Here is a 16,422-nt window from a genome sequence, read left to right as displayed (position 1 = left end):
TTAAGGATTTATCTTGTTGAAGTAGGTTAGGGCTGTATTCAGAACTACACAGCCACCTGTCCCATCGGTTTTACATCTGGTGATACCTATAAATATAATTAATATTAAATAGTTCAATTACAATTTATACTTAATAGTTCAATTACAATTTATATTTAATAGTTCAATTACAATTTATATTTAATGGTTCAATTACAAATTATGTTTAATAGTTCAATTACAATTTATATTTGACAGTTCAAATACAATTTATTTATAAAAGTTCAAATACAATGCAGATTTAATAGTTCAATTACAAACTATATCTAATAGTTTAATTACAAACTAATAGTCACAATTTATATTTAATAGTCTAATTATAATTTATATTTAATAGTTCAAATACAACTGATATTTACTCGTAATAGTTCAATCTAGGGACGCTGGATTAAACATTTTGGAATTCTTTCAATCCCATGTATAGAGAAAAAAACAGATTTCTAGCAAAAATGCATACAACGACGTAATAAGAAAATATCTCAACCACGATAGCTGAAATATATCTAGTGTTTTCTTATCAGGTAATGATTTTATACACACTACCTCAATTATCGGGACTGATAGAATGGTGAAAGGACTGAACTCGAGTGTATATCTGTTAATTTGGAACAATATTGCTATATCAACCATTGTTAGCTTACCTGAAATTCTGCTCCTGTATTTTCTACGATATCTTCAATCAATACACCTTCAGCTACTTCTGTTAGTGTTAAACCATTCTCCGGATCTACTTCAAATACACCCTGTATATAACATGTAATATTATCAAATACGCCCTGTATATAATATAACATACACCGTGTATATAATATAACATGTTATATTATCATATTATCACTATATATAACATGTAAAAATACACCCTGTATATAACATGTAATATTGTCAAATACACCGTGTGTATAATATAATATAACATGTATATTATCAAATACACCCTGCCTTTTCCATGTCACTTTATAGTACCCAATACAATTGTTCAGTTAATAGTACCCAATACATCATACAATTGTTTACTTTATAGTGCCCAATACAATTGTTTACTTTATAGTACCCAATACAATTGTAAATACCAGATATGATCTATGTTTTCTCTATAAATGGCGGTGAATATCACTATACACTACAACTTGGTGACAAAATACCAACTTATAATGAATAACAGAAACATTGATATAAAGTTTGATAAAATATGAATATTGATCAGGTTCCTACCATTTCTGTTATTATCATATCCACACATCTCTTGCCTGTTAATGGTAAACTACAATCAGGTAAAATCTTCTGGGTTCCTCCCTGAAAATTAAGACAGGACATATATCAGTGAATTAAACTAGTTCAGATACTTATTTAAGTCACGTCATCTTTGATGTTGGTGTACCATTATTTCAAATAACCCACGGCCAACATGCCAATTGTATATACTAGAGAGGCAGAGAAATGAAGAGTCCAGGGGAAGAACGATCTAAGACACATTTTTGTCTTTTCGCATAAAAGGCAAAACAGACTTTTGACGAGAATGTTTGACGAGAACAGAACAATGAGTGGGTTTAATTACAACTTCAAAATGATGTTTAATACGAATCGTACTGACTTCCGCTTTTCAGTCAAATTAAGGTCAAATAAAGGGTACGATGGACGTATTTGTCCAGGAGGCCATTTCAGAAGGGCCTTGGTTTGATGTGACTCCGATCATTTTTACCTGAAATTAATTGTTCCACAGAAAGCTTATACAATTTGCTACCAGATGGCGCCATTAACTGGGGTTCATTGAAAAAGTGACTTAGATTGTTCTTCAATTGCATATACTGAGGTTTTTTTTGCTGTTTAGTATACTAAAGAGAGAGAGAAATGTTTACTGTACCTTAGCTGTATGTTCCATAGTTACAACAACTTTTGTTTTATAACTTGATACCAGATCCATAGCACCACCCATACCTTTAACTAATTTACCCTAGTAAATATAATATAATATAGTTATCATCATAGCACCACCCATACCTTTAACTAATTTACCCTAGTCAATATATAATAGTTATTATCATAGTTAATATATAATAGTTATTATCATAGCACCACCCATACCTTTAACTAAATTAACCTTGTAAATATAATATAGTTATTATCATAGTAAATATATAATAGTTATTATCATAGCACCACCCATACCTTTAACTAAATTAACCTTGTAAATATAATATAGTTATTATCATAGATTGATGAACACTAGGGCTAATAAAGATGGGCATATGCCATACAGTGTGCTACAAGGGAAATTTTGCTCGGGCAGTGGCCCTATGACCTACTCTTATGTCAAAATCCAAATGCCAAGGGATCTTTTACGTGCTTGCCAATGTATACACGTTTTTTCGTCCCATCCGAATGACTAGACAGCTGCCCTTGTCAGGCCCTCCATCCTACACTAAAGCACTAGGTAAACCTATGTACTCAGATAATAGGTGCATGTATGAACATTCATAGTTAAATCAGTTTTTGATATGACTTCACCAAGGTAAAAAAGACAGCCATATGCCATGTAGTGTGCTATGCGAGAGAATTTGCCTGGAGATCGTGTTTCCGACTGCACGTCCAATGTGTACAGGGGGCCTTGTTTTTTGTCCCATCTCTCCCCTCAGTCCTGCTTCACTAATAAGGGACACCATGCTGGAAAATGGTCAGTGAGCCACTAAGCATATTAATGGAATACTTGTAGGTGTAGATATTTATCTCCAGGGGAAAACAGAAGAGAGAGTTTAACGTCCACTCAACACTAACTAGGTCATTTTGGGACTAACACATGGTTCAATTTTATGTCAATAATTCGCTTGCGCATAGGGGTCTTTAGCAGTGGGAGGAAACTGGAGAACCCAGAGAAAATTCACGTGGCAACCCTACTTCTTGTCACGTACTCCCGGGAAATCGAAACCACGCCAGTTGACTCAATAACAAAACGGAAGAGAATTAAATAAATATTTAATATGTCTTAAATATGAAAATATCTTACAGGTATCATCCAGTTAGCGATATCACCATATCTTGACACCTGCATGGCACCCAATATAGTTAAATCAATATGACCACTGTAAAGAGAAATAATATTTCTATATAATAATCTATCTTCCACACTAAATAAGAAGTGGTATCCAGTGTTCCAGAAAGAGTGCCTAGAGTAATAAAGATGGAGGTGAGAAATCAATCAAAAGCAAAGTTAATTTAAAATGGCCAGATCTGATTGATTTGGATAATTATCAGCAATTTTCAATACCCGGAAATAAAACTGAGAATAGTCTTAAAACTCTATAAAGAGAGAGAGAGAGAGGGAGAGAGATTGCATGTGTAACTCTATTCGACAAAAACTAGATAATTTTGGGACAAATATATGTCCCAGTTTTATTTTATTCATTTGCTTGCACGTAGGAGTCTTTATAATTAGTAGTGGGAGGAATCTGTAGAATCCAGAGAAAACCCACAAAGTTGGACAGGCGACCCTACTCCTTGTCACGTACAAGCGGGGAATCGAAACCACACCACTTGACTCAATGACAGACCTTATGATCCAACGTGTACACGTTAAACCACTAGATCCGTCCCCCGCCCCCTCTCTAAAAGTTCTACAAAGAACGTTTATTATAGCTGGCTTTTAAATAGTTTGGAGTTTGGAATTGTGTTTCAGATGTCTGAGCTACCATGCATAACCAAGGAAAGTTCAAAGAGAGGCCACTAGTACAGTCACCAGCCATGTTCTTTAAATACAAAAGTGTAACAGAAATTGTGGCTGTGTATAAACTGGATTTATCTCCCTTGAACAATGATTTGCTGTAAATAGTTCTAAGCTTAAACTTTTGATAATCTGTAGCAAGAGAGAGAGAAATGGGGTTTAATGTCCACTTGACACAAAGTAGGGCATTCTGGGACTAAGATGTGGTTTAATTATATTTGAATACTTTGTGGGAGAACCCGGAGAAAACCCACGCGGTTGGACAGACGAACCTACTCCTTGTCACGTACAAATTGGGAATCTAAACCATGCACGTGCGTTAACCTTTCAGCCCCACTGCCTTCCCGCTGAGTGTAGGATCTTATATATTTTGCTTGTTGAGTAGTATAAGAACTGTTACCCCAAAAACTGAGTACAGTTTGTCCAACTCACACCAAACAAATTTGATTCGTCACTAGTTACTTACCCTCTGAGTGTAGGGTCTTATATTTTGCTTGTTGAGAAGTATAAGAACTGTTACCCCAAAAATTGAGTACAGGACTAGATTCCATTCGTCCAAACCCACACCAAACAAATTTGATTCATTATTAGTTACTTACCCTCTAATCATAGTGAATGATTCATCATTAGTTAATTACCCTCTGATCATAGCAAATGATTCATCATTAATTAATTACCCTCTGATCATAGCAAATGATTTTATCATTAGTTACTTACCCTCTGATCATAGCGAACGATTCATCACTTGAGAAGAAAGAACTACCAGGTAAAGACGTTACTGTTTCTTTACCAGCGTTAATTAAATCGGCATCTTCTTCACCTTTCCTTGGAAACGGACCCTGATAAAATTAAAAATTTATTTCAAAAAGGTTAAAGCGACTGATCATCATTGGTGGAAATTTGAATACCTCGCAAAATAAAATGTTAAGAAAGAGAGAGAAAGAAACAGGGTTTAACGTCCACTTGACACAAACTAGGTCATTTTGGGACTAACATATGGTTCAATTTTATTTCAATAATTTGCTTGCGTCTAGGGGTCTTTAGCAGTGGGAGGAAACCTGAGATCCCGGAGAAAAACCCATGAGGTTAGACAATTGAACCTTTTCCTTGTCACGTACAACCGGGGGATTCGAAACCACACCAGTTGACTCAATGACAGGCCTTATGATACAGCACGCACATGCTAACTATTCGGCCATCCAACCCCCCCACTGATCTCTGTCTCTCTATCCAATATATAATCTAATCAATAATACAGTTCCTTCGCAATAAATATTGCAATCCAAAATACAGAAATCAATGAGGACCGACAGCATACGTGTGGGAAATTAATGTGGCCATTTAAAAATTAGATTGCAAAAATTGAGACCAATTTCAAAGAGTTTAATTAACCCTAATTTAGACAGTGCTTGGATTTTTGATAATTAGAGGATTCTATGGTTATATCAATCTGATCAAATCACACATCCTATTTCGTTTCGTTTTTTATAGTTCAAAATTTCGTTTTACTTGTCTTTACTACACTAGGATCTGGAATAGTTGTTATGTAACCCGCATTCTGGTTGATTAGCCAACGAAACGGTCTGTTGCGGTGAGTTCTTGGCATGCGGATCATGGAACTGTGGGTATCCTACTGATTAGCTAATCATATGTCATATGCCATAGGGTCAAAAGACGCTCGTATGACCCCTGATGTGACCTCCCACTACAACCAGTCAGATCTTTATGTAGTGTAGTAGTGTAGGCCATCGAAAGTATATAAATAAAAAAAACGAAATATAAATCTGTATTTTAATCAGGATATGGTTATTTTAAATACGATATTATTTACTTTTATTCTACAATAAATAAAGATTTTATACTTACCAGACCAAGAATACCATTTTCACTCTGTAGACTAACGTTAATACCTTTAGCTATATAATTACTGGCTAACATCGGCATACCTATTCCTAAATTAGCTGTATATATATGTCAAGGATTGACAATTAATTTGTGTTTTCAATGTGGAAGACTATGGATGATACTGAATTAGAGACTTAGCTACTTTAAACATATATTTTATCTGTATCACAATAAAATGAAATGAAATGAAATGGGGTTTAACGCCCGACGGTTCTGCTTCGAACTGGGCTAATGAAGACGGGCATACGTCATACAGTGTGCTATGAGGGTTCTGCTCCGGCCGGGCTAATGAAGATGGGCATACACCATGCAGTGTGCTAGGAGTCAAATTTGGCCCGGGCAGCGGCACTATGGCCTACTCATATAGAATTCCAACAGCCAAGGGATCTTTTACGTGCACACCAATGTGTACACAGGACCTTGGTTTTTCGTACCATCCGAACGACTAGACACCTGTCTTTGATGGGCATCTAACAATTATATTTGCATGTATATCAAGGATACCATACATGCCATCTTTAAACTCTAATGCTGCTCTTTTTACTATCTTTTCTCTCATCAGTGCTGCAGCATTTTTAGGTTTTTCATTCGTACTGTCTTCCGTTAAACGTAATCTCTGAAATAATTATACAACACATGCAATTCAATTCTTTACAGGGGCGGATCAAGGAATTTTTGCAGGAGGGGGTTTGCCAGGTTCCTGTTAAGGAAATTTGACAGTTGACAATGCATGATGCCCTTATCGTCTCTTAATTACGTAGGCATACATACACACTAAGCTTTTTAAAGAGAGATGTCAATTTTTATAATGCATTAATAGGATTACATTGTGATTCAATTTCATTGATACAAATCATTAATTGTGATATCACATATGTCTATATCATTATCTCGCACTTTGAATGTCAATCCCATCCCACCATCTGATGATAAAGGATAAAGTGCACGACCGTGACACTTTTAGCCCCTGCTTTATCTTGTAATAGTTGTAACCCCACAGATACAATATTTAGGTTATTTTGAGACTAACATATAGTTAATGTATCATCAACACAATACTTAGATTATTTTGAGACTAACATATGGTAGGCAATATTCATTAGAATTGTTAGTAGTCAGTGTACACAAAAAAATCTTATGGCTTACCAGTTTGATTCCTGTCACAATAGTATGCCAAAAAAATATTTGTGCAATGGTTTCAAGATAATTTTGGCACAATATATGGCCTAGAATTTCTAATGACATTAATTCCATTTTTGTACTTAAACATACATTATTCAAGAGCTAAATCTGACTATTGTAGGTCTTTCTTTAGGTCTGAAATGTTATCTAAATTATTAATTAGATATTAATTAACTGATCCAGGCCTATATTAAATAGATTAGAACGGTTCAGCCATATCTTGATTCAAGCTAAAATTGGAGGAGCGAGACTTAGCTTTGAACAACCAGTACGGTGGTTGAAATTATTGCACACGTCTTGTCAAACCTTCAAAGGCTAATATCTTCACTCACAATAGAGTAATTTGAATGAAATTTTCAAATTATTCATTTTACATTATCTATTTTCAAACTATTATAGCAAGAATGGTCAGCTCTTTATCTAAATCTTATATAATATATCTTTCAACTATTATAGCAAGAATGGCTAGCTCTTTATCGAAATCTTACACAATGTATCTTTAAGTTCCATTTTCTATGGTCATTAATAATTTGGGTACATCTATATATATATTATTATAAACCCCCGTTACCTCTATACGTTTCTCGTATTTTGGACCTTTAATGATTCTCTGTACAAAGACATGAGGTACGTGAATATCTTCTGGTTCGATGGCGCCATCTTCAACGATCTCTTCTACCTCTGCTACCGTTATTCTACCAGCTTTACACATCGGTGGGTTAAAGTTACGCGCTGTTTTTCTGAAAATATAATATAAGATATATGGTGCCGAATGCTGACCCAAATTTTTGCCTGTCGGACATTTTTAGTTTGGGGACTAAAGCCTAGCTCAGAACCCGGCAGTCTATTGGGAAAAAAAATGGGGTTTAACATCCACTTGACGCAAGCTAGGTTATTTCTGGACTAACATTATATTTCAATAATTTGTTTTTGAGTGAAGGGGTCTTTAGCAGTGGGAGGAAACCGGAGGACTGAACAGGGGAATCGAAACCCTGCCAGTTGACTCAATCACAGACCTTATGATTCAACATGCTAAACATTCGGCCATCCAACCCCCCCGACTCAATGACAGACCTTATGATCTAACTGGTTTCAATAACATTAGAGTCAACTGCCTAACCTTATAGGTTTTTCTCCGGGTTCTCAGGGTTCATCCTACGACTCCAGATCCCTATTAGCAGGAAAAACAATGGCTATTTGACAAAGATGTTCGTCTACTCGTTATTACCCATTCTCGGTATCGCCAGTGGTATCAATTCGTTATACTCCACTAACCTCCTGGTACATCCAGGGGGGCGGGGAGGCACATTCAAATTATCAGCCCCTGATACTTCTTCTATTTTTATCCACCAATCGAGTGGGCAAAGGGAAGTAACTCACATTTATTGCAACTAAGATTATTGTGGTCAATGTAAACAATGACGCTAAGACTGCTATGTAAGCTGTTTTTTGATTAGTTCGTAGACTCAAGGGCAGATAATTTGAATTCCTGAAAACCCTGTGAATGGACCCAGAGGTTAGTGGAGTAGAACGGAACGATATCACTAGAGATAGAGAATTGTTATTACCTGAAAGTTAAGTTACCCGACTTGTCCGCCTTCCATGCTTTAACGAGGGCGTAATCACCTGTAATAGATTCCTCCATGATATAATTCCTTCCATTAAAATCACGACTCTATAAAATATATAATAGTAAACATATATTACTGTGACAAACAAGACTATATCACATTAATGATTATAAGGTCCATGATATTACCATGACAAACAAGACTATATGTTAAAACATATCACATTAGAGATTATAGGGGCCATGATATCACCTTGACAAACAAGACTATAATTTTGTTACTATATATTTATAATATATAGTAACAGTTGTATGGTAGTGAGGTGTGAAGGATATAAAAGCAAGCCTGGACATAAGTAGTGTTGGCATGATGTATCGCTTTACACCTTCTCACGATTCGCGTATTGAATCACAAGACGTTAAATACGGTCTGTCATTGAGTCAACTGGCGTGGTTTCGATTCCCTGGTTGTACGTGACAAGGAGTAGGATTGCCTGTCCAACCTCGTGGGTTTTCTCTGGGCCTTCCGGTTTCCTCCCACTGCTAAAGACCCCTACGTGCAATCGAATTATTGAAATAAGATTGAACCATGTGTAAGTCCCAAAATGACCTAGTTTGTGACGAGTGGACGTTAAACCCCATTTCTCCCTCTCTCCCTCTCTTACATTTTATATACATGTATTGAAGTTGAGTTGGGGGTGGGATTTTTCTGGCAAAAAGTTTTAACATATGAGCTGTATACGATAAGGTTGAACACTGAATGATGGTTTTCACCCAACGTTTGTACACTTGTAGTGTAGATATAGAAAGGGTCGCCTGCCTTAACTTATGGATTTTCTTAATTTTTCTTCAGGATCTCCTGTTTCCTCCTTTTGCTAAATACCCCTTCGGTAATGCACAATTGAATTAAAGATACATTATGTGAGATATTTATAGAGAGTTGGCCATTCGTGCTATAACAGTTCAAAAGTAGATGATGAAAGAAGAATATATTGAAAAATTCAGTCAAATTACTTTATTCTGAACATAGTTATCATCGTTGTAATATTTGCCTAGAAATTTTAGCGAAATGTGTCTTCACCTTCGCCGAACGTTTGATTGACAGGCGTTAACTCCACCTACATATCTCGATTATCAAGTAAAGTTTTCAATGGCATACGGAAACGCTTTACAGCGGCCTCGCTAAGTACACTCTATCATTTAGCCTCGATCTATCTGACCTATTTTCATCAGGTTGCCCCATACTTGATTTAATCAATTAGTGAAATCCTATTTAAATCCGAGCTGTAGCCGAGCCATCCGTGGGTCTACAGAGTTGATTTTGGTCTTGTTGTTTAAATAAAGATCTAATTTATAATTTCTATAACATCTGAAGCCTAAATTAAGACTTGCAATAATCAGATTTAGCTCTTGCATAATGCATGTTTAATGAAATAAAACTAAGTGGCGAAATGTCCAAGTTCATATCTACTGAATGTTTAACCCCATTTCTCTTACACGTGGCGGAACCGCGGTGGCACAGTGAGTAAGACGTTGGCTCACCATCCTGGAGGTCCTTTTTGATTCTGGTGTTGGCAAAAAGTTTATCTAGATTTTAAGGCATTGTTCAGGACAAAGGGCCTGGCAAGGAACCACATATAGTCATTTGGATGGGACGGAAAACCAATGTCCTGTGTATATATTGGCGTGCACTTAAAGGAACCGTTGGGATTTGATATAAGAGTAGGCTGTAGTGCCGCTGTCTGGGCAAAATGTCCCTCATAGTCATAGCACACTGCATGGCGTATGCCTGTCTTCAATAGCCCAGGGGGGATCATGTGGCTAAGTGGGTAAGACACTGGCTCGCTAGCCTGGAGGTCAGGTGTTCGATCCCTGCATTGGCCGAGAAAGTTCATCCAGATTTTCCGGCGTGGTTTCCCCTTGTCAGTGGTGCAGAACAGAGGGCCTGACAAGGGCAGCGGTCTAGTCATTCGGATGGGACGAAAAACCCAGGTCCCGTGTACACATTGGCGTGCACGTAAAAGATCACTTGGCAGTTGGAATTCGATATGAATAGGCCGTAGCGCCGCTGCCTGGGCAAAATTTCCCTCATAGCACACTGTTTGGCGTATGCCCGTCTTCATTAGCTCAGGTTAGGAGCAGAACAGTAGGACGTTAAACCCATTTCATTTCATTTCATTTCAATAGCCCAGTCGGTGCCTGGGCAAAATTTCCCTCATAGCACACTGTTTGGTGTATGCCCGTCTTCATTAGCCCAGGTTAGGAGCAGAACAGTAGGATGTTAAACCCCATTTCATTTCATTTCTTACATGTGAATAAAGTTGCGAAACCTCAAATGTCCCTGTTATATCATTAACAACATGAAAACAAAACAAACAACACAGCCTCGGGTGTAGGCTTAAAGTTTTCCAGTTCATTAGAAGAAACACATTTTCAGATAAGATTAAGATTTAGGCATAGATTATAAACCGCTCCTTTTAACATTTTTATTTACAGAAGGGACAAACAACGACTTATTTATTAAGTAATGAAATTTTCACAAACAACATATATTTCAATCTTTAATTTCCTATATGGAAAGCTCATAATGAATGAAATGAGGTTTAACGTCCTACTGTTCTGCTCCTACTGGGCTAATGAAATGGGGTTTAACGTCCTACTGTCCTGCTCCTATACTGGGCTAAAGAAGACGGGCATACGCCATACAGTGTGCTATGAGGGAAATTTTGTCCGGGCAACAGCACTATCGCCTTCTTTTATATCGAATTTCAGCTACCAAGGGATCTTTTACGTACATTCTAATGTGTATACGGGACCTCGGTTTTTCGTCTCATCCGAAGGACTAGACGGCTGTCTTTTTGAGGCCCTCCGTTCTGCACCACTGACAAGGGGAAACCACGTCCGAAAATCAGGATGAACTTTTGAGGCCAACTCAGGGATCGAACACCCAACCTCCAGGCTAGCGAGTTAGCGTCTTACCCACTTAGCCACCGTGGCTCCCAGCTCATAATGAAGGATTGCGTAAGGAGAATTGAATTAAATCAGTTTCATTGTATGAAAACAATAAACATATATATATATATATTACATTAAGAAATAAATAATAGTTGACCAGCTGACCCTAGGATACTATACTTGACATTCCATTCATTTATAAATAGCAAAACAATTCAATCCTATTGTAAGGTCATATAATAAAAAATAATCTGACCCCAAGTTCACCAAGCATTCTCAGAATTTACTCAACTTTTAATCACTGTTTATGAGAAATATCTTTGATCCAGATACACAAAACTTTGTACATAGTTTCTTATTGATATATTAAATAGGGTGACCCATGTACTCACAGAAATACAGTCCACCGCTGATAGTTCGAGACTACCACTGAAGCGTGCACATTCGCTGTGCCGAGACCAACTTTCTGACAGTATGATACTATAAATAGCCATGGCACGTGCAATTCTCTACAAATCTATCAACTATTACAGCCGTAAAAAATTTATTGTTGACGATTTTGAATAGCAGTAAAATTAAGCTTCTTGGTTATTACAGCAGATTTAGAAATTACGTTCGTTTCATTTTTCAAATCGCTTTATCTTTATCATTAACTGTACCGTTAAGAGCGGCATCTTTTGGTTTAGTACAAATAATATCTCTGAATCACTCAGGTTAGGCAGGAACATGATACTAGCAGTAGTTTCATTTTACTTTTACAAGCTTCTTAAATCGATTGTTGAGCTACCTAACGTGCTTATTTCTAAATTCAATTTCTTGTTCTAGCTTTCTGTTATGTTTCGTAAAAAAGTAGTCTTGATTATCCCGACCTGTCAATTAGACGTAGAATGGTCGATAGACCGGTTAAGCGAGACGAATTTCAAAACAAGGGCACGTAACCTATCTTTTACTCAAAAGTGTCTGGATGTTATGGACGACTCTTGGAACCAGTTTTCAGTCTATTATTTATACATGATTAATGGTCATAGCTTATTAAGTACAACATGATCGTTTATTTAGTGACTATAATTGTGTGAAACTGATTTGTGGCTTGGCATATATATAAATATTGTGGCGTAATTGTCGAGATATATGGAGATATTTATTTATGGTGGGTCACCCTACATTAAAACAACAAAAGTTTTATTTTAGTTAAAATAAGGTGAACAATTTTGAGTAAATTCTTAACTTAAGTCTGAGAATGTTTTGTGAACACAGGGCCAAGTCCTTGTTATTCAAAATTTCAAACAAAAATACTGTCTTGTCATTGGCTAAAGAAAGACCAAATTTGTACCAAGATCTCTCTGCTTGATAAAGATATAGCTTGTGTGATAACTTTAATAATCTAATCAGCTTTACATGAATTGGATTGGTCAATTAAAAAGAAACTACTTTTTGTACCTGTAAGAGTATTGAAACGTTGTATGTTATAAACCAATAAGTAGTAAATCTATAAAGATGTGTTTTTATGAATATTATACCTCTACTTGTAAATGTCATTTAAGGAAATTAACACTTTGTTACTTAAAACGGTCACACAAAAATAAAACTTGATGTAAATTTTAACATCAAAGTGTATTTTTTACCCTGTATTGCAGAAGGAAATTCGATGGAGTCTAAATGCAGCTCAAGTTCACTCTTCTCTTGTGAAGGGGCCACAGTGGCTAAGTGAGTAAGACGCTGGCTCACTAGCCCGAAAGTCGCAGGTTCGCTCCTGGTATTGGCCGAGAAAGTTCATACAAATTTTCTGTCAGTGATGCAGGACGGAGGGCCTGACAAGGACAGCTGTCTAGTCGTTCAGATGGCACAAAAAACTGAGGTCCCGTGTATACATTGGCGTGCATGTAAAACATCCCTTGGTAGTTGGAATTCAATATAAGAGTAGGCCATTGCACTGCTGTCCGGGCAAATTTTCCCTCACAGCACACTGTATGGCGTATGCCCGTCTTTATTATCCCAGTTTGGAGCAGAACAGTATAGAGTGGAAAAAAGTAGGACTTTAAACCAAAATTTCATTAAATTCCATTTCATATAGAATCATAACATTAACCGAATACTATCAAATAGAAAATGAAAAAGAGCAGCAAGCTGACAGTCATAAAATGCCTGGATGATTTTCTTATTCAAAACCGGATTTATTAGTATAGAAATTTATTATTGGGAGTAGCGATTTATGGTTAATGTTACATTTTGAAAATTATTTCGTCTCATTTTATGAGAAATAGTGCAATTTTATCTTTTTATGATATTTTTTACCTGAAACCCCTAAAATCACTGTGACACCTCCTCTGCCCCCAGAGAGAGAGAGAGAGAGAGAGAGAGAGAGAGAGGGAGAGAGAGAGAGCCCCAGGGAGAGAGAGAGAGCCCCAGGGAGAGAGAGAGGGGGGATTTAAGTCCACTCAACACAAACTAGGTCATTTCGAGACTAACATATGGTTCAATTTTATTTCAATAAATCACTGCACATAGGGGTCTTTAGCAGTTGGAGGAAACCGGATGACCCGGAGAAAACCCAAAAGGTTGGGCAGGCAACACAATCCTTGTCACCTACAACTGGGGAATCGAAACCATGCCAGCTGACTAAATGACAGACCTTATGATACAATGTGCACGCACTAACCATTCAGCTATCCAACGCCCCCACCTCTGCCCCCAGACAAAACCCAAAAGGTTGAACAGACGACCCAATCCTTGTCACAGTCAACTAGGGAATTGAAACCACGCTAGTTGACTCAATAACAGACCTTACGATACAATGCGCACATGCTAACAATTCACCAATCCAACCCCTTAGACATATTGGGACTAACCTAATCCTTGTCACGTACAACCGGGAAATCGAAACCACGCCAACTGATGATACAACCATTTGGCCATCCAACCCCCCTACATGTAGAAAGACATCTTATAATTATAACATGGTGATGATAAATACAGTAAACATGATATAATACAAACATGTTAAACCCAACACAAAGACACGACATATCACAGTATATTTTATTTCCTCGTTAAGTTATTTATATCATGTTGTATTCATCTAAACGAAAGTAAAATCATATCTGTATCAGGATATTACAAGTTAATGTACATACTTCATAGACCAATGTCATTTTTTAGGGAGAGAGTAATGTCCACTTGACACAAAGTACGTCATTTCGGGACTAACATATGGTTCAATTTTATTTCAATAATTCGCTTGCTCATAGGGGTCTTTAGCAGTTGGAGGAAACTGAAGCACCTGGAGGAAAAAGCATGCAATTGGACAGGCGACCCTACTACATGTTACGTACAAGCAGGGAATCGAAAACACGCCACTTGACTCAATGACATACCTTATGTGTGTTATCTATTCGGCCACCCAACCCCCCAATTTAAAGAACTTCAAATGACAAGGAATGGAAATGGATTTCATATCTTGTCAACACAGTATTTTGGAACAAACATACATGTATCGTAGGTTATTTTTGTTCACGAACCACAGTGGCTAAGTGGGTAAGATGCGGGTACATTAGCCTGGAAGTCGCATGTTTGATCCTTGCATTAGCCGAGAAAGTTCATCGGGATTTTCTGATGTAGTTTCCCATTGTCAGTGGTGTAGGACAAGGGCAGCTGTCTAGTCGTTCGGATGTGACTAAAAACAGAGGTCCTGAATATACATTGGCATGCACATAAGAGATCCCTTGGCAGTTGGAATTTGATATAAGAGTAGGCCATAGTGCCGCTGCCCGAGCAAAATGTCCCTCATCGCACACTGCATTAGCCCAGTTGGAACAGAACAGTACGACATTAAACCCCATCTCCCATTGGAGAGTTTAACATCCACTTGACATAAACTAGGTCATTTCGAGACTAACATATGGTTTCGTTTTAATTCAATAATTTGCTTATACATAGGGGTCTTCAGCAGTGGGAAGAAACAGGAGGACCCAGAGAATACCCACAAGGTTGGACAGGTGACCCTACTCCTTGACACATACAATTGGGGAATCGAAACCACGCCAGCTGACTCAATGGCAGACTTTATGATACAGCGCGCACATACTAACCATTTGGCCATCACCCCACCCCCTGGGCTAATGGAAGATGGGACCATATCCTTTGGCGCTAATCATTTGGCCACGCACCCCGCTAATAATTTAAAAGGCAAAAAATATCTTCTTTATCATAACTTTATTATTTACAATCAAATTGCAAAAACATATAAATAAATAAATAAATAAACATATAATAAATATAACTCATGAACTTAAATTGTCCAAAGGTACTTTAAATTATAGATTTAAAGAAATTACAAGCAGGAAAAAAGATCTCCCATTTATCTAAAGGCACTAAGAGTTGTGTTTTAATTGGAAATTAATGTTGTACATCAATTACTAATAAACTTAAAGTACTGATTAAAGTACTTAATTATGGAGAATTACTAATTATAAGCTTAAAGTACAGATTGCTTAAACTAATAAGATTAATCATGAAATGGATAAACAAGACTATGTTTTTTATCGTACCGACTTTAGTAACGATGATGATCGAGGCTAGGCCGAAAATTCAATCGCTAAAATCTTGGTTCAGAGTTGATCAATTTGAATGAAATTTTCAGTTTTAAACTATAATAGTGAGAACTGCCAACTCATTATCTAATCTCCCATAATGCATCATTAACACAGTATTTAATATAACAGATACATGTACATAGGTTAATATAGACAAGGTACAATTCTATAGAATACAATGATTGAATTATATCCCACAATCTGATTAAAACACAGATCCTATTTCGTTTCATTTTTTTATAGTTCAAAGTTTCGTTTTACTTGTCTTTACTACACTAGGATCTGGAAGAGTTGTTATATAACCCACGTTCTGGTTAATGTGAGGAATTAGCCAATGAAACGGTCTGTTATGGTGAGTTCTTGGCGTACTTTGCATGGAACTGTGGGTAAACCACTAGAAATGTCAACGTTGGTTGATTAATCAATGTCTGACGTCTTAGCGTCAAATGCCGCTCATATGA

General features: G+C 36.9%; 1 protein-coding gene across 1 annotated transcript in view; it reads right to left on the bottom strand.

Moving 5' to 3' along the window:
- Nucleotides 1-1,993: 1,993 nt before the first annotated feature.
- LOC126817759 (succinyl-CoA:3-ketoacid coenzyme A transferase 1, mitochondrial) overlaps nucleotides 1,994-16,422 on the bottom strand; it is a 28,998-nt gene continuing 14,569 nt past the window's right edge. Inside the window, exons 6-12 of the mRNA XM_050544903.2 lie at nucleotides 8,413-8,519; nucleotides 7,416-7,584; nucleotides 6,167-6,278; nucleotides 5,624-5,718; nucleotides 4,475-4,596; nucleotides 3,044-3,119; nucleotides 1,994-2,056 (exon numbers count right to left, since the gene is read on the bottom strand). Of these exons, the coding sequence (XP_050400860.2) occupies nucleotides 1,994-2,056; nucleotides 3,044-3,119; nucleotides 4,475-4,596; nucleotides 5,624-5,718; nucleotides 6,167-6,278; nucleotides 7,416-7,584; nucleotides 8,413-8,519 (744 nt within the window). The remainder of the gene's footprint in view (nucleotides 2,057-3,043; nucleotides 3,120-4,474; nucleotides 4,597-5,623; nucleotides 5,719-6,166; nucleotides 6,279-7,415; nucleotides 7,585-8,412; nucleotides 8,520-16,422) is intronic.

Source organism: Patella vulgata, chromosome 4 (genome assembly GCF_932274485.2).
Source record: "Patella vulgata chromosome 4, xgPatVulg1.2, whole genome shotgun sequence".
In the NCBI taxonomy this organism is placed as follows: Eukaryota; Metazoa; Mollusca; class Gastropoda; family Patellidae; genus Patella; species Patella vulgata.
This window is presented reverse-complemented; position numbering and strand designations above follow the sequence as displayed.